Source organism: Bombus terrestris, chromosome 7 (genome assembly GCF_910591885.1).
Source record: "Bombus terrestris chromosome 7, iyBomTerr1.2, whole genome shotgun sequence".
Taxonomy (NCBI): domain Eukaryota; kingdom Metazoa; phylum Arthropoda; class Insecta; order Hymenoptera; family Apidae; genus Bombus; species Bombus terrestris.
In genome coordinates this window covers 15510321-15534635 of record NC_063275.1, presented here as the reverse complement: position 1 = coordinate 15534635, position 24315 = coordinate 15510321, and the positions used below count along the sequence as shown (strand labels likewise).

General features: G+C 38.8%; 2 protein-coding genes across 12 annotated transcripts; both read left to right on the top strand.

The window, feature by feature from the left end:
• Positions 1-108: 108 nt before the first annotated feature.
• On the top strand, positions 109-24268 carry LOC100642332 (casein kinase I). Of its 11 annotated transcripts, none has more exons than XM_012310395.3 (9): positions 110-1058; positions 1274-1384; positions 2854-3002; positions 3972-4168; positions 4256-4458; positions 4550-4811; positions 5223-5374; positions 11214-11301; positions 22383-24268. In XM_012310395.3, exons 1-9 carry the CDS (start codon positions 983-985, stop codon positions 22405-22407), a joined length of 1263 nt encoding a protein of 420 aa, XP_012165785.1. In that variant the 5' UTR covers positions 110-982; the 3' UTR covers positions 22408-24268. The 11 variants fall into 11 exon arrangements, with proteins under 11 accessions (XP_020719459.1, XP_012165785.1, XP_012165784.1 ...); XM_012310394.3 differs by having other exon boundaries at positions 15835-24268; XM_012310393.3 differs by having other exon boundaries at positions 15831-24268.
• Positions 5381-8171, top strand: LOC110119424. The gene has a single exon (XM_020863796.2). It carries the CDS (start codon positions 5431-5433, stop codon positions 6838-6840), a length of 1410 nt encoding a protein of 469 aa, XP_020719455.2. The 5' UTR covers positions 5381-5430; the 3' UTR covers positions 6841-8171.
• Positions 24269-24315: the final 47 nt, after the last annotated feature.

The following is a 24315-nucleotide window of genomic DNA, read 5'->3' as shown; positions in this document are numbered from 1 at the left end:
ATAGGATTGAAACCGTGAAAGAACATATCGATTAATCGTAGAGAGTAGACAGGAAATACTATCGATCATGATTTAACCAATGTTTGCTAGATGGCGCAGACGTTTTTCAGGCGTGTCGAAATGCTGGTCGCGCTTGCGTCCGTATGTCTTCATCGTGTTTCGTCGTTGTGGTATAGTCACGGTTGGGAGATAGCGAGCGTGCAACAGTAGAATAGAACTTATTGAGTAACGCGTTGTAGAAAGTGAGCGAAAGTGATAGAGTGCCATGATAAAATAGTATCGAGTGGACAGTCGAATCTTGTAATTGAAAGTTGGATAAAAAGGTTCGTTTACGACAAAGGTGTTGGAAGAAGTGGATCGTGATTGGTGAATCTTAGACGGCCATAATTGTGCGCCATTCGGTCTCCAGTGCAGATCCGCGCAGCGAAAGGGCAGATGCCCTTACGCGGTTCGTGCTCCCATTGGTGGGTACGCACTGATCTATCCGGATCGACATACTTGGCAAGATCCGGTAGTGTTATTCGCAGTGTATATTCAAATTGGGTAAATTCGCAAACTATAAGGACGAGCGGTCAGCCACCACCTCCTCTCGGAGACGACAAGTCTTTTGGCCGTACGAGTCACCAACTCGGTAGTGGTGAATGGTGAGTGTGATTTCTGTGGTCTAGCAGCAACATTAGCAATCGCAGCGCCGTCAACAACACGACGACAACGACAACGACGACAGTAGCGCCATCATCAGCGCGACCGCCATCGCAGCAAGAAGAAACAGTATTCCTTCGAGGAGAGAAAGAAGAAATGCCTGTAGGTTCGCGATCGGTGACGCGAGCAAAGATGGAGGCCCCGTCCAGTTTGTAACACGGCAGCCAGGTCTCGTTTAAAGCGCACCAACGGAGCCACGGAGAGCGCTCCTCGAGTCGGCTGCCTAAAGTCGCGTTTTGCCCCGTGCTACTTTTCTTCGTGAGCCCTGCGAGGCTAGAGGATGGAGCTACGCGTTGGAAATAAGTACCGGCTCGGACGGAAAATCGGGAGCGGCTCCTTTGGCGACATTTATCTAGGTAACTCTTTTACTTTCGACATTTACCTTTTACTTACATCTCCCCCACCTCCCCGCTATCCACCCGTCTACCCACACGACAGTTACATATTTGCCCTACGACACGCATCAACGCGCCAACTCCCCCGTGCATTTATACACGTTTCTTTCACCTTTTTCCTCCCTTTTTTTCTTATTACTGCGTGACCGGGCCTTTGGCCTTTTTCTCATTCTTAGGTACCAATATTTCCACCGGCGAGGAAGTCGCCATCAAGCTAGAATGTATAAAAACGCGGCATCCGCAGTTACACATAGAATCCAAGTTCTACAGAATGATGCAAGGTGGTGGTAAGTAAATTTTTGTTCGTTATTAAATGCTCCGACTTGGTTTTATGTGCCATCGAACGTTCTGAAACTTACACCGTCACCCGAGAACTGTCAGAATTTTGTGTTTGTTGGACAGCTGGTTGGTCTGGCCACTGAACCTACTCTCTCTTTCTTTCTCTCTCTCTCTCTCTCTCTCTCTCTCCCCTCTCTTTTCCTCTTGTGTTACTCCTTCCTCTCTTTTATTCTCTGTTCTTTGTGACAATAAGAAACTTTACCGTTCCAACGTTTACATATTTATGTTTGAATTTCATAAACTAAATTACTCCGATATACGATATTTGTATACACGAGCTGTTTATGTTATTCTATTTTATGATGAGATGTATATAAATAAAATGTCGTTAATGCGTTTATTAATCCTTTGCTAACGGCTATCGGTAAATAACAGTATTCTAAAACCGTCAATATTTTTAAATTTTTGCACAAAAGTGTAAATGCTTCGATGCTTGCTTTTGGTGTGACGTTTATGTGAGGTATTTTGTTTTGAGACTTGGATGTTTTCGTTGAACGAATATTATCTATTATTAACAGTAATTCTTATAAATACTTAATATTGATCCTTCCATGACGTACTTCTGCCATTTTCAACAAATAGATAAATTCTTAGTTTTAGGGTTAGAAAGAAAGTTGTACAATTAATTCTTATCGATTATATAAAATATTTTAAGGAAGCCAAATTATAAGAAGCCATTGTTTCGTTTTGTGTTCGTGGTGATTTTTACGGCGAACGCAAAAGTATTAGTGAACTATTCCTAGAGTGGCGGAAAGAATTTATATATTAGATATAGTCACAATAACGATGGTAAAAATAAACATTGTTTTGCGGATTCTGATAGAAAATATGTTCCACAAAGGTAGAAAATATTAGTCGCGATTATTGCGATATGTGTTTGGTTAAAACAAGCATGCATTATAGGTGTCTTAAAAAATACCACGCAATGCGCATGAATAAGCCTTCGAATGCATGAAAATATTTCGTATTCTAAATAAAGAGAGTCGTTAATGCAAAATAAAATTTACAATTTTTGTAACGTAATCTTTATATATCATGCTTTCATCGCGTAGTTTAAAACCTATTGTCCAAGTTGATTTTCATACGTTAATGTCAATCTCTGTTTGTTTTTTCAACAGTTAATAACATTCGATGTTTCTATTAATAAAATATATATATATATATATTTTTGTTTTGTTTTGTAAGTTAATCATATAAATACTTCAATTCTTTCTTTTTTTTTAAATTTGTTCAGTATTTTTCGATACTCTTTAAACATTAATTCCTTAAAAAAAATTAAATATTAACATGCAGTCATGTTTGATGCAAGAATAAAATTTGTATTCATAACCAAACGAATTTTCTACTTTTGTAAACTTTAATAGAACTTAAATTATACTTATATCATTGTCAAAACATATTTGTTATAACATTTCAGTTGGTATACCAACTATAAAATGGTGTGGCTCAGAAGGTGACTACAATGTAATGGTAATGGAGCTACTTGGTCCATCACTGGAGGATCTCTTTAATTTTTGTTCAAGAAGTTTTTCTTTGAAAACGGTCTTGCTTCTCGCCGATCAATTGGTAAATAGTAGCTTTTTTGTTGAAACTAAAATATTTCATAATTTTTCTTAAGAAACGTGTATCCCTTTTATTGCTTTGGTCTGTACAGAATTTCTATGTTAAGTTTAATTATATTTACATGATCTTTTTCAAGTAATTTCTGCGCTTTGTTTCTCACAGAAGGTTATGTTGTGTTTTAAACTATTTCTATTCAGATATGCAATTATTCCTATAATTTTCTATTACATATCTTAAATATGTGAATTTGTTTCATGACTTGGTGAAAAATAAATAATTACATATGTAGTTTTATCTTTCTTTGTTCAAACAAGGACTTTTATATCTGTTTCTGTAATATCATTGCAATTACAAGACATATATTAGTAACGTTCAAAGTTCACATTGTGATTATATGCAAGTATTTGTCATTCTGTTTTCTGTTACTGAAATAAATTACAATATAAATTACGTTCTTATCAGTCAACAATTGTGTCGGGTGATAACAAAGCTTTTTCTGATATCAACAAAAACGTTATTTAACAAGGCACTAAAGCTAGCATATAAAGTTTTCCTTGGAAGTAAAATGCTTTTAAGAAAAAATTGTACTGAAAATCTGTCTAAGGATAGAGCAGATTTAGAGAAAAGCAAGTGTACCCTTAAAGTTTTTTCTTCATGTTGAACCATTATTTCTCATTAATTGGGGATTTTTAGTAAAACACTTCCATGGCCTGGTTAATCGCATGTTTGTTCTGTATTATATATTAATTATATTCACGTGCAATAATTATTATCAGAGGTAACGACTATGGCCATAAAGCGTAACTGAATGCAATATAACTTCCTTCCTTTCTTTTCTTTATTACGTATTGATTCTTTATTTAATTTTTACGATATCTTTCCGAATGTACATGTTTCTTTTTACATGTAATCAAAACGTTGACAACAATGCGTTAAACCGCACAATGTTTCTCTGTATTCTAATTCCAACAGATATGTAGAACGGATTACATTCATAGTCGCAATTTTATCCACCGGGACATCAAACCAGATAATTTTTTGATGGGCTTGGGAAAGAAGGGAAATCTCGTGTACATTATAGATTTTGGATTGGCTAAAAAATACCGCGATGGCCGTACTCACAAACACATACCCTATCGAGAAAACAAGAATTTAACAGGGACAGCCAGGTTTGTTTATTTAATACATAGTTTAATTTGTTTTAACGTTGTAGCGTTCCATAATTAATACGAAGAAATTCATTTACGTATTAATAGATATGCGAGTATTAATACACATCTGGGAATTGAACAATCACGACGAGACGACCTTGAATCCTTAGGGTATGTTCTTATGTACTTCAATAGGGGTAGCTTGCCCTGGCAAGGTTTGAAAGCGGCGACTAAAAGACAAAAGTATGAACGTATTTCTGAAAAGAAAATGTCTACGCCTGTCGAAGAATTATGCAAGGGTTATCCTGGTAAATTTTCTTTTTCCATAAACTATTATATTTTGCATCATATTTATGAAAACATGATCAGAATGGATGTTATCGCTTTTTGTTATTGTAGTAGAGTTTGCGTCATACCTAAGGTATTGTCGAGGACTACGATTTGAAGAAAGGCCTGACTACTCGTATCTTCGACAACTCTTCCGGACGCTGTTCCACGGTCAGGGCTTCACATACGATTACGTCTTCGATTGGAATATGCTGAAATTTGGTAACGTGAGGCAACAAACATTATCTTCGACGCAACAAACACCTATGCAGTCACAACACACGAACGTGGCGCTGCCTTCTGGGACCAATAACGATCAGGAACATCGATCTAGGTTGGTGTTTCGGACATGACAGAACGGGCTGTATATCCGCGAACCGCAAACCATTTGCATATGAAATTAGACGTGAAAATGCTAGCAATCGCATCTGTCTACCACGCCGTCTTTCCATGCGTATAAATAGCATGGTCATTTCATTACCCAGCGCGTTCTATTTTTAGCGGGTGGGTCAATGAATCGGGAAACAGTCGTGTTTAACAACACGAATAATCAAATAGATTCGACTTTTTTTTCTCTCTCTAATATATCGCGTTTTTTCTGTATTTTCTCTGTACTTTCTTTTATATTACATTCTGAAGCAATTTTCTGATGTTAAGAATTGCTAGTATTTAAATAAAGGACCCATAGAATGAATTGGTAGAATGTGTAAATTGTTTATTATTGAGATGATATTTTTCTTTACAGGCCCTATACACGGCAGTGTTTGGCAAACATATCAGTGGGAACGGTGGGCCCGACTGTGGGTGGAACAACCACGAATTTGAGAAGCATGCGGCAAAAACGCGAGGCGATAGACGCTCTTCGTGATCAGGACAATCAGGAGAGCGATCTTCAAGGTAAACCACAGTTCTACCCAAAATTATGTCCTAAGCCGGTTATAACTCAACAAAAAATGCGGCTCGTAGTCGAACATCCGCAGCTCACTGGCAACGAAACACCACGCGCGAATCCGTGTCAGTTCAGTACGTTTAAATCGTCGCCGGTTAGAACAGCGCCGGAAGCATCCCTGGACATTGCGGGTATTAATTTAGGAATCCGTGAACCAACCCCGAATCGTATCGATTTAAATTGTAGCACGTCCCGTGACTATATAGCGAACAGATTACCCGATAGTAGTCCGAGCGTATCATTTCGTCAACCAGACAAACAGACTTATTTTTTTCAATCATATAAAGCCGAGAAAGACATAAATTTCGAAGTGATGATGTTCGATCGTCTTACGCTCGACGAGAAAAAGATTGACCACGGGGGTGATGTAGCAGCGTCCGGGGGCTCGTTGAACTGTTTCGGTGGCGTAGATAAAGACAAAGGCGGCGCTGATCACGATGATAAGAAGCAAAAGGGTTGCACACTTGGTGGCCGACATCATGTCTCGGCTCACGATGCTCGTCGAGATTCCGGAAACGTAGAATTTCTGGAGAAGGAAGGCGAGATATTCAAGATAAGCAGCAGCGAGTTGTTGCAAGAAGCATCCGCTAAGAAGAAACGAAATTTTTCTTTCAGTAACAAAGAAAAAACGCACAGAAGCTTAGAGTCGTTGGAAAGAAGCATAGATTTGTCGGCGAAAGATTCGAAAAGTTTAGATCTGTTGTTCGAGGAACGTTCGAAAGCATTTTTTCACGGGAAACAAAGAAGTCTCGATTCTTCCCAGAAGTCAAAAAAGTCCATGGATTCGTCCGCCAACAAAGCACGAAAGCGGCCGAATTTCTTTCAACGTGTTCGAAGAAGCTGGCATTTTTTACTCATGCAGCGCAGAATCAAACAACGAAATAAATACGAACGACCACTAAGCGGTCGAGAAAAGTGCGAGTATTTTTTGTGCCAACAATATAAGAACGAGATTCTCGAGAGTACTTCAAATTTGCTGCTCGGCCGCCCACAAAATGAATTGAAACTCGATATTTCGCCTAAGCAAGACGATACGAACAAAGTCGAGCCGATTTCGAACGATCAGAAAGATGACAAAGAGGTTACAGTTTTATTAGAGGATGGAGGTGCGATTCGTATAATAAATGGGCAAAACGAATTGCCCGATGAAAACACCAATAACAAGCTACCGGAAGGCAAAGACACAGAGAAACCCCCGTTGGTCACAGAAAACGATATTTCACGAAAATTGCAAGAAGTTATTGGGTCTGAAAAGAAAGAGCATATCGTGGATTGGGTAGTCACTATAGCGAATTTAGATGCTTTGAGTCATGCTACCCGTTCGAACGAAACTGTAGGCTATGGTATACTGCACGGTACACTTGGTATATTAAAGGGAATTCTTTTTGATATATTTCTCTGTGTATGCATCTAAGTTTGTGTTCTGAGCGCACTCTATATTTATGGAAAATCTACATCACGCACGAAGCAATCTTTGTTATTGATATTAATATTCATACTGGTATTTTTCGTATGTTGTTATGCCAAGAATTTTCTATACACTTTTCTGGCCGTGTCAGGGCCGTAAGATTGAATCTCTACGTTTCTAGTTTCACTTAGAACAAGTGAGAATTATGATACGAAATATCACAATGGGTAAATATTACTGAATCTACTATTGCACCAATACCACTTCTATTGTTTAGGATTAGAATCAACTCCATCTTTTCTCATGACCTGAAAACATCGACATTGCGATTCGCATACCTATACTCGTCAGGTTGTGTCGTAGAACCTGTTTCAAGGTATTCTATTACTAAATTATATGAGCTTTCAATATTGTACTCGACAAATATTTTTTTACAAATTAGGATACCTTTCAGGGACGCAAAAAGTGTACTTGTTAGATTTGTTATTCTCTACTAATTACTGGTGAATTTTTCGATCTCTACAACTCTTTTTAAGATAATATATTTTTATTATATCACTGCCATTTTTGAACCTTCTTAAGAAACTCGATATTTTTTGATATCTCTATTTTCTTCGTCCGCCAGCCACGAAACATCCCACCGTTACCAACGAATCCTTTTGCTGATTCGCTATAAAAAATTCTATTCTCAGAATTATGAAACGTCAAGTGGCAAGAATAATACGCGGACCCGTCCTACATATTCTGACTGATAAATGCCTTTATAAAAAAAAGAGAAAAACCGCCTTTAAACTAACGACTGACTAAATGTAAGCGACGAACGATCCTCATCGGATGTACAGAGAGCTAAAACAAATAATCCATCGAATGGCATAACAACGTACCGCATACATACATGGTCGATCGAGCGATGTGTAATCATAATTCGCGAAAAGAGGAGGATAACTCTGTTAGCTAACGAGACACGCATTCAGCATGTTTATATATTTTCATATAATCGTGTTACGCAATATTACCAAATACTACTCGCGTGTCGCGGTGTACGTATCTTTATATAGCGAGCAAACTTGCGGCTAAAACGTTCCAACGGTATCTACTCGGATGACGTGACATTTACTATCGTCTCCTATTGATACGTTCACGTATTGAATACGCGTGATGTTTTATGCTATCGTGTGCGAAATGTTTGCATTTATGCGAACTTAGACGCTTCGTCTTTCGAAGTGGAATTCGTGAGAAACGAAAAGCACGCTTATCAAACGTTGTATTTCGACTCGTAACGCGGCTCGAGGGCGTCGGAAGTTCGCACGATAAATGGAGCTTGCGACGCATCCAAACGCTTCTGTCCAAAAAACAAATTCGAGCAGATACTCGTAAACAAGTAATTTCTACGTAACTTTTATATCGTCGAAAGTTAGTTTTGTAAGGCGTCGTATCTTTTTTTCTTTTTCTTAAATCATTACTCATTACGCATTAATGTGGCTAGTTAGAGAAGCTCGAAACGCACAATAAACGTTTATCATCGAGCCGACTATTATCAGAGCCTCAGAGTTCGTGTTAATACTTAAATTAGCGGTTTGAATTATCGTAATATCGATTACTAGCGCGAGAAGCTTGAGAAATTTTGTTCGAGCCAATAAGAAAGGGAAGAAGAGAGGAACACATGGAATTACGTATATCTAAATTACATATTCGAAGTGAAAAGTGAAGGTATTGAATGTGAACTGTGAGGCTGAAAATTTTGCTCGCACCGAACTCGCATCATAATTAACAAGATAGCTTTACCAGATATTGTCACGTTCGTTTATATTGGCAGTTTTCCGATTGTTTCGTCGTGATACTTACGCCTAACATTGTAATCGTCCACAGCACCTTTTGTTCTTGACGCATTCAATGGTTGCCCTCCTTTTAAGAAGGAAAAAAGGGAGACGAGAGATTCTTTCTCTGATTCTTTAGTGGTTTCATATGTTGAACAATTACAAACTCTCATCTTTTCGTAGCTGCGGACGTGTTACGTGTCGTTTTTGGGAATCCGGCGTGACGGAAGAAGCAAGAATCGTTTGATACGAGAGGATTAATTGCCAAAAAATTTGCTAAAATTCCATTCTTGTCGAATCATTTATTATGGGGTTGTTGCAAAAAGGAAATTGCTCTCTTTATTATCAGTGTGTTTCATTCGATATTTCGTATGACATTTCATCTCGTTAGAAACCCGATTATTAGTTTTTTTTGCAGTAACCCCTTTTTTATGCATTTGATGAATTCTACAAAAAATTGCATTGTCTGTTTTTTTTTCTTTTTTTTTCTCTCTCTTGAAGAGCATAGTTAGTATTCACTATCGCATCTAAACCTTTCATATATCCTCTGTTCACAGTGAATCGTTATTCGTTTGCTCGCAGTGACCAATCTCGAACCGACGAAAAGAAGCCCCTCGAGATCCCAGAAAGGTTACCAAAGCTTAGATAGAGACGCTAAAGCATAGTTTTCTACTTCTTCTAGCCGCGCGAATCGCAGTCTCGAGGGCTTCTTTCGTTCGACAGGTCCTCTGAAACTCCGATGATTCGGTGACTTCTTCCTAACCGCTGGATCCTGAGCATCGTCGTTAAGTTTTTTTCCTTGATTATGCATATATTTTTCTTTTTCACTCACCTTATTTTTCTTCTATCATTTATTTTCCTTCTGTGTACTTCTTTCTCATTCAAGGAGCCTCCGGCAATTGCGCATCTGTTTGTAATCATTCTGTTTTTTAATTGATAGTGACGATGGTGATGATGATGATGATGGAGAGAAAGTAGTAAATAAATGTTTTTCCATTCAAGGACTGGTCTCTTTATTTATTTCACCACACGACATTGTCGATAATCCTCGTCAAAATTTTCTTCTCACTTGGCTTGAATGGAAAAACCAACTTGATGTGTTCCTCGAGAGAAATATCATTTCCACTCGATCACGATCGCGGATAATGTCCATTCTTTTTTTTTCATTTTTTTTTTATTTTTTCAATCCTAATCGCATCATCTGTCTTCACGTTATTACGTATTTTTTCAATATACAACTTTTTCCATTTCAATTGCCAAGCGTGAAATATCGTTCGTCGTCCCTGTATCACGTGGCCAATCCTTTCTACGATCGATCTTGTAAGAAAAATCCAGAAATTCGTTTTTCTACGAGAATATTTTTTTCTACGAGAATATAAACTTTCACCAACAATAGAGTAGGCGGTTTTCTATGAAAATTTCGATCTTCACGGTGATCGTTATTCCTACAATTATGTTTCGCCGAAGAAACACGACAAAGGCTATACAATACCATGTCTGAATACCCCGGGGATCGATTTTTCTTTAGTCTGCGTCAACTAGCCAAGAAAGGAGCATGTTATTATTGTTTCCAATCTGAATTCGATACCTGGTGAAGTGATCGATAGAGTTCAAGGAAGCGTCGCGATATAAATATATCCAAGCTTTTTATCCCGAACTTGCAGATTCAACTTCCTATAAATAATTTACCGTGTTTTTACTGTATAGGCTAATAAAGTAGTTTGAATAGATCTTAGTGTTCCCTTGAACTGTGCTCGGTAGTCGTCAGGATCCTCGAACGAGCGACATATCGTCTCAAAACTTGTTTCGTATGTGACGCAACATTCGCTTATGGTAGGTATAACATGCGTATTATAGTCATTTAAGACACGTTTAGTTTTGCAACGCCAGTGTTGTTTCTATTTCGTTGCTTCTTACTTTGGTTTCACGTTGCACGACCATAATGTATACGAAGATTTAAAGCCGATTAAATCGTCAGAATCAAAGTTCGATATTCTTTTTCCTTGGAATTCTGCTATAGAATTACATGGTTCAGCCAGAATGATTTTTCTTAGGATTTACGGCACTAAAAATCGACTAAAAATTCGTCTTTGTGAGAATGCAACGGTATATACTTTTATCCGTGGGAGCTCCTTTTGTATTTAAAACTGGCGAACAGAAGAATGTAAAAATAGAAAGAAATGAAGCCATTCGAAAATGAAATGTCCAGGGACTGCATGTACCAGCAATCAGTTTACTCGACTCTTTAAATATATCGTATTACGTCGAAATGTCTAATATTCTATCGATAAATTGTGCTATTCGACACGATAAGATAACGAATTAATTAACGCGTTACATGCACGTTAAATGTATTTATTTATTTCAGCCTGATGGCCTAGACATTGGACTTGGATACAATTTACGTAAACTTAATCGTTATATATATGTAGAAGTAGAACGAGAAAAGGATGTTTATACGTATGCGATAAGTTTATTTAGCAAAGGACGCACGATAGAACTGGTAAAATGGGAAAAATACCGATATTGATGCATTGTTTGCTTTTTGCTGATGTATTACAGCGTCGGGCGCAGGTGGCCAGGAACGAAGAGTCAGCATGAGGTTGCACCGTAGGGACGCGGCTGCAGGAGAGATGCAACCGAAGACCAAGTGAGTTGCTATATCACGTCAAAACGCCGCCGCGGATAAAGCACCTAAGTATAACTCGCTCTACTAGTATTTAGGGAGTGGTCTTTAACTGTCGTAGTCTATCTCGTAACCTGTCGTGTCGTAATTGTACCGATCGTGTGCGAACTCGATCTTGATGTTCTGGTGTTTCGTCCGCGGAGCTTCTTTATACGATTAACATCCCGTTTTCGAGTCAATACCACAGCGAACGTTTAACCATTTGCACTTAATTCGACATATCCCACCGTTTCAAACTCGTCGAATTTTAATATCGTTCGTTTGCAATTTTATCAAACACCCTTTATTCTCTCTGCGAACGAACGATAGAGTGGCTTAATCCTTTCGAGATAGATTTTTCTCTCCATTTCTGAATTCCATTTCTAATCGAGGAGCTCGGAGATAAAATGTGCTACCAGAGACAGAGTCTTTAATTGGTAAAATAATTGCTGACAAAATTAGAAACGATACCTTCTCGATTGGTCTCGATGATGTTAAAGAAATTACGACAATCCAATAATCTTCCTAAAAGTTATCTAACGATGTACGATCCTATTGCTCTCGAAAGGTTTAATGCGAAACATCGGTCAAGTGTGAACGATTAAACGTTCAGATTTGTCCGTCGCAATGATCGCACCGTGCAAAAACGATCGCGTATAATAATAATAATAATTGTATGCGTTCTATATTATTTGGTTTCGGTACACTTGTAAAGATTAATCGAGCTTGTTACACTTGGTGCTGCCATTAGAGATTGCATGGAACGTTGCACAAAGTACGGGCAAACATCGCATCGCAAGTGAAGTTTCACAAGATCTCTTAATAGAAGCTACAAGTTTCTTCTATCACGTCACGGTTCGTCACTTTGATTCACCATTCGTAAATCGTTGTTTAAACGGGTGCGACGATTTCCAGAAGTTGTACGTAATTCTCATCGCGTCTAGAGTGTCTCCACTTGTCTCTCGTATCATCTAGCTCGTGCGCACATCGTCACGTTACCTTCTTTCGTTTACGTTTTCGTTTATATCGTCCGATTTTGGATGTACGATGAAAATACAACAAAATTACGGATAGAATAAAAAATCGGTTTCTTGCCATGGAAGAGTTTTGTAAAGAACGATAAAAAAAAAAGAAAAAACAGAACGGATTGCGCCGAGTATATTTCGTAATCGATATAAACTCGGAGAAAAGTTGCGCAACTCGTTTTTTTTCATCGGACTGTGATTATTCACAATAAAGAGATTATTTCGCTTGCGAACTAGATCTCGACGATGGATGTCAGTGTTAGTTGCATTGAGCTCTAATTTGGCAGGTCACTTTTTTGGTAGATTGGTGTCTTGATACCGTGGCATGGTTCTTCCTCGATCGATGGAGATCTGGAGAGATGTTGAGAGAGGAGAGGGAGTGCACTTTTCGTTATTTGGAAAGAATCATCTTGTAAATTTGCAGCTACGATGTTACTTCTTCGATTAAAAATTACAAGATTTCCTTTTTTATCGTTTCTTTCTTTCCTTCTTTTTTTTCCCCCTCGAAGGAAAAAGATTCTTTCCAAATGCAACGTTCAAATCTACTTGCCTGCTACATCGGGTGCACTGGGATGGTTTTTCTTTGCGTGACATTTTAAAGTACGCCCGTGTACATTACTTTGCACACTAAAAAGGCGGAAACGAACGCGGCGTACAGCCACGCGATAACTTCTGTCCTCCACGCTCGCGAATCGCTGTACATTTTATAATTTCGCCTTCACTTTCTTCTACCATGTACCGATAGCGTGAATTTCGGATTTAACGTGAACGATGTCACCGTTAATCGAGCAATTTCTTGTATGAATTCTTGTACTGTGATAGAAATTCTTGTATGATATAATTTTGTTCTCTAATACGTTAATAAATTCACGAATCGTGTGCATCATTCACGTCGATCGGGATGCCTAATGTCGATCATGAAAAGGTGATGAAAAATACGAATCGCGTATTGCGAAAGTGTCTACTTTTGCGCTCAGTTTCCAAGTTATTCAGCGGCATGTGTCGCGAATAGAAGCGTAACGGAAAAGTGAGGGAAGCCGAATCGCTGCGCCGACTGAACGATTATGAAATTCTGCTTGGCAACTGCTTACTCCACTTTATCGTTCGACGCAGAATGCTCTTCTGAGCGTAACGCTATCTATTATAAACATAGTTTAAACTCTAGAAGCGTATCGAGGAAGATATAGTCTGCGTTAGAAATATGTAAAAAAATATTTTTCCATTTTTCTGCATTGCTCTCTATCGACCTTTAGCCATTTGAAAGAATCGCAAATAGTATTAATAATAGAGTAAATTAAGCGATGCGATAAGGCAAATTGTATTCCATTTTGTACAGAGAGATGGGGACATGTAATCAAAATTGATTTCACTTCGTATTCGCGGCTTTCGCAAGCTAGGGGCGAAAATTTCATTTCTTAGGTCTGTGACCGATAACTTTAAGAACAGACTATGTTCCGAACAATAACATTCTGAGAATATCATAGTGACAGAAAAATTGCAACTCGACTGGTGATTGTTATTCTTTCGCGACGGTGATAAGATATTCGAATCTCTGTGCGTAATCTTGTCGAAACAATTCAATCAACAAACGCGTCGAACTTTCATTAATGTTTTTCATACTCTGTTCGATAGATAGCTGCATGATAACGATAGATAGAAGATTATGTAATTGTCTTTCGTGTATCGTTAAAAGAAAATAGTTATGTATATACCGTCTGAAGATTACAAGTATAAAGTTCATTGATCGGACTTGTTTAAACGTTCAATCTTGAAACTCTTTTATGAGAGTCGGTGTTTACGGTTGACTAAATGGTTCCAGTTACGTGTTCTATTGCTGATTCTTTGTTTGGTTTTATTGCGAACGCTTGAATAACATCATGAGCAACGATACACCTAATTAATATTATCGTCTCAAACGTTGTACACTTTGGAAAGCGATTAGTGTTTCATTAGACTTGTACGAGACTTTATCGGAAGAAGGTAAATACACAAAGTTCAAGGTAAATCGTGGAAAGTTGATAGAGATTAATAGAGACTAATAGAGGTTGATAGAGATTAGAACTGTTCCTGTAAACAGTTTAATAAGAGCATATTTCTAACGCCGTAAACATATCTTCGCGAGAGCTGAAAAACATGTTTAACGATCACAAAATTCCTCGCATTGGGCAGACCGATGCACTGGCTGGGCGTTCGAGGATTGCGCATGCACGCACGCACGTTTATTTCTTTTTTCTTATTCGTTTCTTTCATTTTCTCTTTTCTTTCATTCTCTCTCTCTCTTTCTTCTCTCTCTCTCTCTCTCTCTTTCTTCTCTCTTTCTTCTCTCTCTCTCTCTCTCTCTCTCACTCTCTCTCTAAATATTTTGTCGCGAGACAAAAACGATACTTGATAATTTAATGTGGTAGAAAGAAACAAATCTTAAAAGAAAGAAAAAGAAAACAGACAAAACAAATACGAAATTTGGCATCGCGATTTACTACTAGGATTCCGCTTTATGTTCTTTCGTTGAATTTTTTTCAGGTAACCGAAAGCTAAGACACTAATTCTAAATCGCAAAAGTAGGCAAAGAGAGGGCGAAAGTAATCTCCTGTGCCACGGTAGCGGACACCGGCGAAAAATCGTGGATTAAGAACATTTAAAAATGAAACCGAAAAGAGAAAGAAAAAAAAAAGATAACAAAACAGCGTGTTCGCCTTGCGATCCTTCTCTCTGACCTCTCGTAGCCCTGTCGCGAGTCATAACAAAAGTCTCGCTTCTCGAGTCTCTTGCTTTCAAGCCTTTGATCCTGCCACGTCGCTGCATTTCACACATACACACATGTAATGCGTGTTTCTTTCATGTCTTTTCACGAAAAGAAAGCTCTCTAGCAAAAAGAAAAAAAAAAAAAGAAAAAAGATAGAAAAAAGAGAGAAAAGAAACCACGTAGAAACGTTTAGGTCGATCCTGGTACACTCGATATCACGATCGTTTGTTTCTAAACGATCGACTTGTACGCTCCTTTCGTCGTCCAGATTGTGCACGAGTATCTCTCGAAGACAGGATACATATTTCCTTTCGATCGTCGAAAGAGACTCGCGGCTTCCTCTTAAATCGATAACCAACAAAACGAATCTAATGACGATCTCTCGTACGAAATACGGAAAAGAAAGAAAGAAAAAGGAAACTCGCGAAAGTGAGTTGTAATTGCGCGACAATTAAACGGAGCGGATGTATGTATGTATAAAGAAAGCACGCTGACGCTGAGACAGGAAAGGACGATAAAAGAACGATAGAAAAGCAACACGAAACGATGCTCGTGGAGTAATCAAAATTTCCTTAAACGGTGCAAAGAACGAACGCGACAAAGCGATGGAAAAAGAGATGAAAACGGGCTGATAAACTAGAGAGAAGGAGAGGCAGAGAAAGAGAGGGCAAAGTTTTTCGGTCGTTTTTTAACGCTTCGAGAACGGTAGCGCGCTAATGTCCGTGTTTTGTGTGTCTTTTATTTTGGAAGCGCCAATGCAATGGCCCCACCCATCCTGTTGGGCAGGCTGGCAAGCGTTCAACACAAGTGAATCAACAACAACGGCAATAGCTGACTTCTCTTCATCTTCGTCTTCGTCCTCGTCCTCGTCGTTATCGTCCTCTTTCTCAGTGATCTAGTCGACAGTATCATCGTCATCGTGAACAACAGCGTCATCGGTAATCACGAGTATCGACCTTCCGATACGAAAGACACGACGGATAGAGTTTTTCGAAAATCGAAGGAAGACATCGGTCGAAGATGCCTACCCTTTGTATATTCAAAAATGGTATTCGTAGACGATCTACGAAACGTGTGCGAATCTTCGTCGTATCGATGAACCAGTACGGTTGATCGATGGTCGTTGACGATCTACGCGAACGTGTTCACTGGCGAGAAAGAGTTTCTCGAGGACGAGTCGCAGGAGTTTCGCGATCGACGATCCACGGTACATCGTGTGTCTCCTAGGATCGCAACGATGGAAGAAATCGAACGTTCTCTCGTGCAAACGAAGGAAGATGCAAGTATCCAGAGGTGAAACGCAACTTTGCCAAAGCGGGCCATCCAACGAGAAATGGGATCGTGTTTCGACTTGTAATTAAAACGAGTCAGCGAGCTACTAGACTGCTCGTAAATGTACGTGGACATGTGTTTATACAGCGACGATTACACTGTGTTTAGCGAACGAACTCGAAACTACTCGTTATACCGAAATGATCCTTCCACGAAGGATTGCTGGTTTTTAGAAATAGAGGGACGACGTAGCTCTGCGTTGTATCGATTAAAGACGCTTCGTGGGAGCGCGGTCCGTGATTCTTAGGATAGATCGCGAGTGTACAGTACGCGACTTCGATGACGATACTTGTAATCTTCGTCTTAGCTGCAATTGTCCGGCGAATATGAAATTCTTCGTAATCGACGATCCTTAGAATGTGATTTTTCAAAATCCAATAGGAAAACATGCGCTCGTCCGTGTTAAAAAGCCGTCAAAAAGAGAGAATCTCCGCACTATCTTTTTTGCCTAACAACATTCCCTCGATATTGGGCTCGAGTTTTCAGCTTTCAGATTCGCAGTTATCGTTTCGACGATCGATCAAGAAGGATTACGAGTAGAATGCGGATGTTTATGTACATTTACGTTTTTACGTACGCAGCCAAGAGAATGGAACGTAGATAGAGATCTGTTTCGCTCTTTATATATCGCAAGCTCGTTATACAGATATTTTATGCTGAATGTTTTCTATATTTTTACACATTAAGTACACCCTGTACATTTCTTTGCATAATTACAATTGTCAGTAAATCACATTAATATCCGCAATCTAACAGCGAGAACCGGCGATCGAGCATTATTGTATAAACGTGTAGATTATTCCCCTATCCCATTAACATTAAAACACGATTTGTACATAGACAAAATCGGCATCGACGGCTGGACGACGGTTCTCGGGCGGCGAAAGTCACGCACTCGCGCAATCAACCGGACAGACCCGCGAAAGTCAAGTCACACCGGTCGCACAATCCAATTTCCTTTGAGCCGAACTTGAGGAAATCAACTCGAAGTCAAGACCCGTTGCGCTAGGCGCGATCTGTACCGGTGACACAGAACCTGTATATAGCGTGACTGTTTGCCGAAATACAGAGAAAAAAGCGGATGACTAGAGCGTGGCTGTAAGGTAAATCCAATAAGTCGGTTGTTCCAGTTAAGGGGGTGAGCGAGGAACGATTAAGACGCGCCAATATATATCGATCGAGCGTACTGTACAATTCGTGTCGATTCGTGTACGAACTTCGATCCTTTTTTGTATTTTTTCTTTCTTTTTCCGACGCGTAATTGTCGAATCCATCGGTTCGGCCAGAAAAAACGACCGTAGAAACGAGCGATCGAAGATACACGATTAAGCTTTTCGTTGACGAGTACCTCTCCTCTCCCTGTCCAATCTCTCGCTCTTTTCCTTTTTGTACAATTCTGCCCATTTTCTGGTTGCGAGAGACGAATGTATTTTACAAGTTTGATATCGTTTGTACACCAACGATTAATTAAGAAAGAGAGAAATATTCGCCTGATAGTGTAGAGCTGCCAAGAATGACGAAAGATGGATAGAAGATTCTGTTGATAACGAAACGATATCAAACTTAGTCGTGTAAGTCGTGTGTCCTGTATGCGTGTTTTTTTTTTTTGTGTTCGCAATGGTGTGCAATGGTTGCATTTCGTCCTACGTGTATGCGTGTGCTCGAATTGGAGAGACTCGGACAGAGGAGAGGAAAAAGGATCAATCTCGAACTTCCGTTGAGAGAAACGATCGTTGGCATATGAGTATATTTCTCGTGGATACGATGGTTCTTGAATCGTTCTTCTCGCAACGTGACAACGTCTGTGCTCCGTTTTGTAATTGCAAATGATCTTGAAAGATTGATTCTTTTTATGAAAATTAAAACGGTCAGAGGTTGGAAACACGCAGCGAGAAGCAAACAGCTAGGTTCGATAACCGTAAATGGTACCTTGAGAAATTCACCGGAAATCGAGTTTCTCTTTAGCGCGAATAATTGCCTTGATTGATGAAATTTCGTTGAACGTGCGACTTTAGCGAATTAGAGTAAGAGGGAGAGAGGATAAGGGACAAGCGCGAGAAAGTGTCCGAGAGAAAAACGCGAGAATGCAGAATCCTTAATAACCGATTGTTCTCGCGCGAGAAATGCATTTTTTGTTTGGGATATAAAAAATCGAAAGTCGTCGAGACCGTTTTATTTACGATGAGGTGTATGACGGCTGATTAATCGATTTGATTCAAATTTTGTACACTCATACATGTATTAATATGTACATGTAGAACGCGTATTAAGTAAGGGTAGGTACTATCATCTTTATGTATGTATTGGATAGCTTTTATTTATGACGCTAATTTCGAATTTGAAATGTAGAAACTTCCTTCAAACTACAGCGTTGATTATCCGTTTGAAATTCGATCATCGAATCATCATAATATAGACTCGTTTCTTTTTTATTATGTTAGATTTCATTATATCATATACATATCATTACGTTCGTTCGTTATAACTTCGATTTTGTAATATAATTGTATATTCGTCAGATGCGAACACGACAAAGATTAATTTAAATTTAACAAGCCGAAGAGAAATAATTGATCGCATCGTGAGGGCCTCAAATCTGAAGAATGGTAGTCTAGGGTGAATCTATTCTACCAATTCTCAATGAACACTTGACTATTTGTATAGAGTGTAAGAAGATATTAAACTCTAGATGAAAATTATAGAAGCATACGTTAATTGTTAACGAAATTTGAATCAAATCAAAGATCTAGCGGCCGTTTATTCGTTTTTGTTGGCAAGCCGGTTTAGTCAACGGAAGTAAAGATCGAAGCGAAACTCCTTCCGCGAAATCGCCCGTGTCTCCCCTTTTATCCTTCCACTTTTCAACCTCACTTCACCATTTTTACCCTTCCATCAGCCTCTGTCACTTCCTGTTGCCGCCCTCCTCCTCCCTTGACCGACCTTGTCTTGTATAAAGTATCGTGGGCGCATTACATACAAAAAAGATGAAAAACAAAAAAACGTGATATAAAAAGAAGGTTATATATAAATATATATTATACCGACACGTGTTTTTCTATGTATTTTTTTCATAGGGTACTACTACTGCTATTATTATTACTATTACTAATTAACTATTAACTAATTAAACTACTACCAACTAGTACTACCATTACTACTGCTGCTGCTATCGCTAATTACACTTACACCTTTACACACACACACACACACACACACACACACACACACACACACACACACACACACACACACACACACAAAATTTACTATGTTGTAACTTGTATAAAAAGGACGATTTATTCTGCAACGATCCTCTCGAGACGGGAACGAAATGAAATTGCAAAGGCATTTTCATTCGACGATTCAAAATGGAAACGACGAATCCATCGCACGGATCTCTGCGTATCGCGATCTTTTCTTTACCGTTTCCTTTCGTTCCTTTCGATCTCGCGCATCCTCTGCGCTCGTGTTCCGCCTGGTTAAATTGTAGTATAAGAAGAAGAACGAGAATATTTTTCTTTGTTAAACATTTCGGCTAAGTTTGTTCGGCTACGATCCGTTTATTTATTAGCGGGGTAAAAGGGGAGGGGGACATAGTTTTATGCAACGCTAAATCATACTATGATTGCGTTTTACAGTTTGTTACGTTTTATGATTACGACTTGTGTGATGGGTATAATCTTGTTATTATTTTAGTTCAATATCGAAATTTATCTTTATTTGGTTTGTAAAATTCTCGACTGTTACACAATTATCTAGATGTTTAATCGTAGTTATCGCCTTACACGCGCGCAGAGGATCAACCATTGTTATTTTGCGCGATGGAAGCGATAGAAGACGTTGAAGCTTGAATATGCTTTAATGGAATTACGTTTCCATCGATATTATTGCGAACCTGATTAATAATCACTAACGGAAAATATCGTATGGCGACACTGTTCTAAAGCATTGTTAATTTTATGAAGTCGTATTTGTTGTGTCGTGATCGTGTATTTGTTGTATCGTTATCTTTACGATTGTTGTTCGATATCGGCGCTTCGATGTCTTCAATCGTCGCCTTCCTTAATCTCTTTTTTTCTTTTTTTTTTTTTAATTAACACGCGTAATCTTTCTATTTCTCAGAAAATGTTTTCAATTCGATCGTATCCATGTTACGTTGGTTGGTATTAGGTACTCTATGACCCTGAATTCGAAATATGATTAAAAATAGATTGTAAATTGTCGAATCATCAAGCGTTAAAATTCACGAACGAGAAGATATTGAGGTAAAGCGTCGAGATTAGAGGTAATTTTGTGATCGTTAGGATTAGATGATTTCCGATGATGGCCATCGATTCGAGGATCGTTTCGGAATTTTAATGCAGAAGGAACAAACACTGCCAGCGCGAGCGGAAATTCTTGAGTTCTATCTCATGACTAAACGATACGCACGGAATTAATCTTGTCACGATTCGTCGTTTCCTCCTTGACCATTGCGTGGTCGCGATATTAACGCGAAGTCTTTGCAAAGAAATAAACAGGAAAGAAGAAACAGAAACGAGAGGAGAAGCGCCAGCGCCCGGTATTTCCTTCCCGCCTTCCCCCTCTCTTTATTGTACAATGAATTACCTTTACGCCGCACGAAATGCAGTTTAAACGTTGGGAAGAAACGTTGTTTTTTCAGTTCTCTGTGTATCCGAATTGAACAGAAAGTCCCAGCACGATTTTTAATTTCAATTTACTTGAAATGAAAAGAATCTGAAGATAGTCGTTGGTGCAAATTGAACCGATTAAAAGCGATGTGCTGGCTAATAAATTCGTTGATGCTTTGAATCGAAGTGAAATGAGAAAGAAAAAACGCAGAATAGAAAGGAAATGATAAAGAGAAAAGATCGTGCGCGCTTGATTTTGCTCGGCCTAGCGGAGTTTCTTCTTTTTCTTCTTCTTTGCCTTCTTCTCCTTCTTTTCCTTCCCCTTCTACTTCTTCTTCTTCTTCTCGAGCGTAAGGAGTCTATTGGGTTCACACGAGACTCCTTAAAATGGAGAAGAACCGCGGAAAGAAAAAGAAAGGAAAGGAAATAAAAGAAAAGAAAAGCAAGAGCAAACTAAAGAACATGTGTAGACTGGTCTACGGCACGAGTAGGGAAGCGTCTACGAAGACCTTCATCGACGAGGCGTCACGACGATCACGGCATTGAGGTATAATTCGCGATCAATCGTATTTTAAATATACTAATCGAAATTGTATGGATTTGCGAATGGTTTGTATATGTACATATATACAATTATTATGATCTATTCAAAGGAAAATAACTATAAAACGTGAACGATGTATGTATGCGTGTATAGTATATGTTTGCGAATGATCGGTGAAGTTTTCTTTGTGTATGGATTGCGAGAAACTTATTCGAACTGTACTACATAATGCGTGCAACAAGTATGCGTGGACGATATAAGAAAGAAAGAGTGGGAGAAAACAATTAGGTGAAATGTCCGAAGAAACAAAGCAACACCGACAAAGAGTATTATAAAACTGCCTTTGTGTACTATATGTGCAAGGAGAAACAAAGTGAAGCGTTTCTAGCCGTCAAGATTTGAGCTGCTTTAGCCTTGCTTTCCTTCTTCTTCTTATTCTGTTTCACCATCTTATTATTGTGTTTACTTGCGTGTTGCAACTCTTGTTTCTGCAAAAGAAAAAGAGGCGTAAGAGCAGGATTACGGATCGGTAGAATAGAAAGAACGTGTGCTTGAGAAAAGTCGAGAGAAAGAAATAGTTTTACGGATGATTCGTTTGTGTGTATATACGTGACTTTTGCGTGTGCCGAGAGGAACCGCGGAGGGAAACACGATATTCGTGGCTTTCGTTGCATTCTAGTACGAGTCTTTTCGTTTTTCTTCATCGCATACAACAACAACAACAACAACAAAAACTCTTGCCATCTTTGAGACTCGGCCTTTGCTTGCATTCACGTTTTCTTTCTTTGTAGGTTGATGAAAACCTCGAGCGGCTAACTGATCGACTAAACGTCTAGGCTATCCACACGGAATTAGTCGTCGAGTTTAATCCGTTGGCGAGAGTTTGAGGGGAAAAACGCTTAGCCGGAACGGCGAGCGTAGACGAGAGTCAAAGTGTCTCATTCAATTACGTTTCTAAGGATCTTCTCCATTTTCTCCTTGGAATCGAGTTCTCGCTGTAGAAAAAAAGCCGAATATAACACCGACGCTTTCGCCACACGTTTCTTTCTTAGTTTCTCGTCGTGTGTCTGTATATTGTGCGTGTACAATCTTCGAGGATGGCAAGAGCGTACAGGTCGGAAGAAAGGAAAAAAAAAAGGAAAATGGAAATCAGAGAAGATTTAGACATGCGCTTTGAGTATTGATTGATCGATCGAATCTACCATTTGAATATAATGCAGAAGAAAAGCAGGAATAATTTATTGACGCGACATTATTATTGTATAAGTGCGACGAGAAAGGAAAAGAAAAACGTATAAATTTGCGGATATTTAATCTATTGCTCGCGGCTAGAACCTTGACCCACTAGAGCGTTTTAGTCTTCGTTCTTTTCCCTGAAAATTGCGATCATTATACTCGGGAAAGCGTCGATTTTCTTGGTACTATCGGTTACTTCCTGCTTCCGTTGGAACGAACAGAGACTAGACGTTTTGATGGGTCGATCGGGAATTAAGGAAATTATGCTTGCATTACTCGACATTCTTGATGTGAGTTCGTTAACTCCTAAACTGAAGTGCAATTGTAAAAAAAAAGGAAAAAAAACAAGAAAAAAAATTATGACCGTCGTTGTCCGTTTGTTTGTTCGTCAATCCGTGTACTACGTGTTGACGACGATGTGACGAATGCGTGAGATGTTCGAGCTTTTTCCGTTGCTTCGTACAGTTTTGTCTCCTTTTTTTCATTTTTCATCTTTTGCTTCTTCTTTCTTTTTTTTCTTTTGGTATTTGGACGCATGTTGACTTGAAGTTAATCCTTTATGTATGATGGTAATATGACCGTACAAACGGCGACTCAACGATAAGGGCACGTGATTTTTCAAACGATAAGAATAATAATCAAAATAGGCAGCTATTTAGTATAACCGCCGAACATTGTGGAGATTCCCGAGTAACACGAACGCAGGTTTATCGTGGAAATGTTTCTACGTGTTAACCGATTTTAATACTTGTACTTTGTCAAATAGTAGAATAGCGGTTCTTAATCTACAACGTGTAATCTTGTATTTTTTGAAGTTTACGGAAGTGGTCTGTAATTAATTTTTTATATAATACCGAGGAAGAGGTATAACGGTTAAGGAAAGCGCAAGAAAGAGAAACTAAGCGATCGCCCGTTTTATTTGTCATTTTCACATTTTTCTTCTTTCTTACTCTACTTTTTATTTACACCACTTTTTTCGTTTCATCGAATGGTTTCGAAACAACTAAGAATTACTGGCATAAAGGGTTAATTTAAGCGGAAATGCTTCGCTCGTAACGTTGATTACGAAAGGAGGCGTGATCAAGTCAAAATGCAACGTGTTTAATCAGTTTCGAACGTCTCCTTCCGTGCAGGCAGTCTGATTTCGCGTTTTTCTCCACCACTTTATGTTCACTGTAGGGATTCAAATAATTACCGATTAGAGAGAGAGCCGAAAAAAGCGAAAAGTTTGTTTTAGACCGGAGATGGTAGCGGCAGGGGAACTCCGATGAAACGATATCGTATCTCGTTTCAAATATTTTCGGCAAATAAACGAGTTTTCTTTCATGATGGGCGCTCGTCGTTTCACGGCGTTCCCTGCCGTCTGCTCGCCGAATTCTAGTTAAATAATAAAAAAGGAAGAAACGAAGCGTTTTTTAAATTAAACGAGATAAACGAATAACTATGTTCGATTTTCTTTCTTTTACTTTATCCCGAATTTATCTTCGA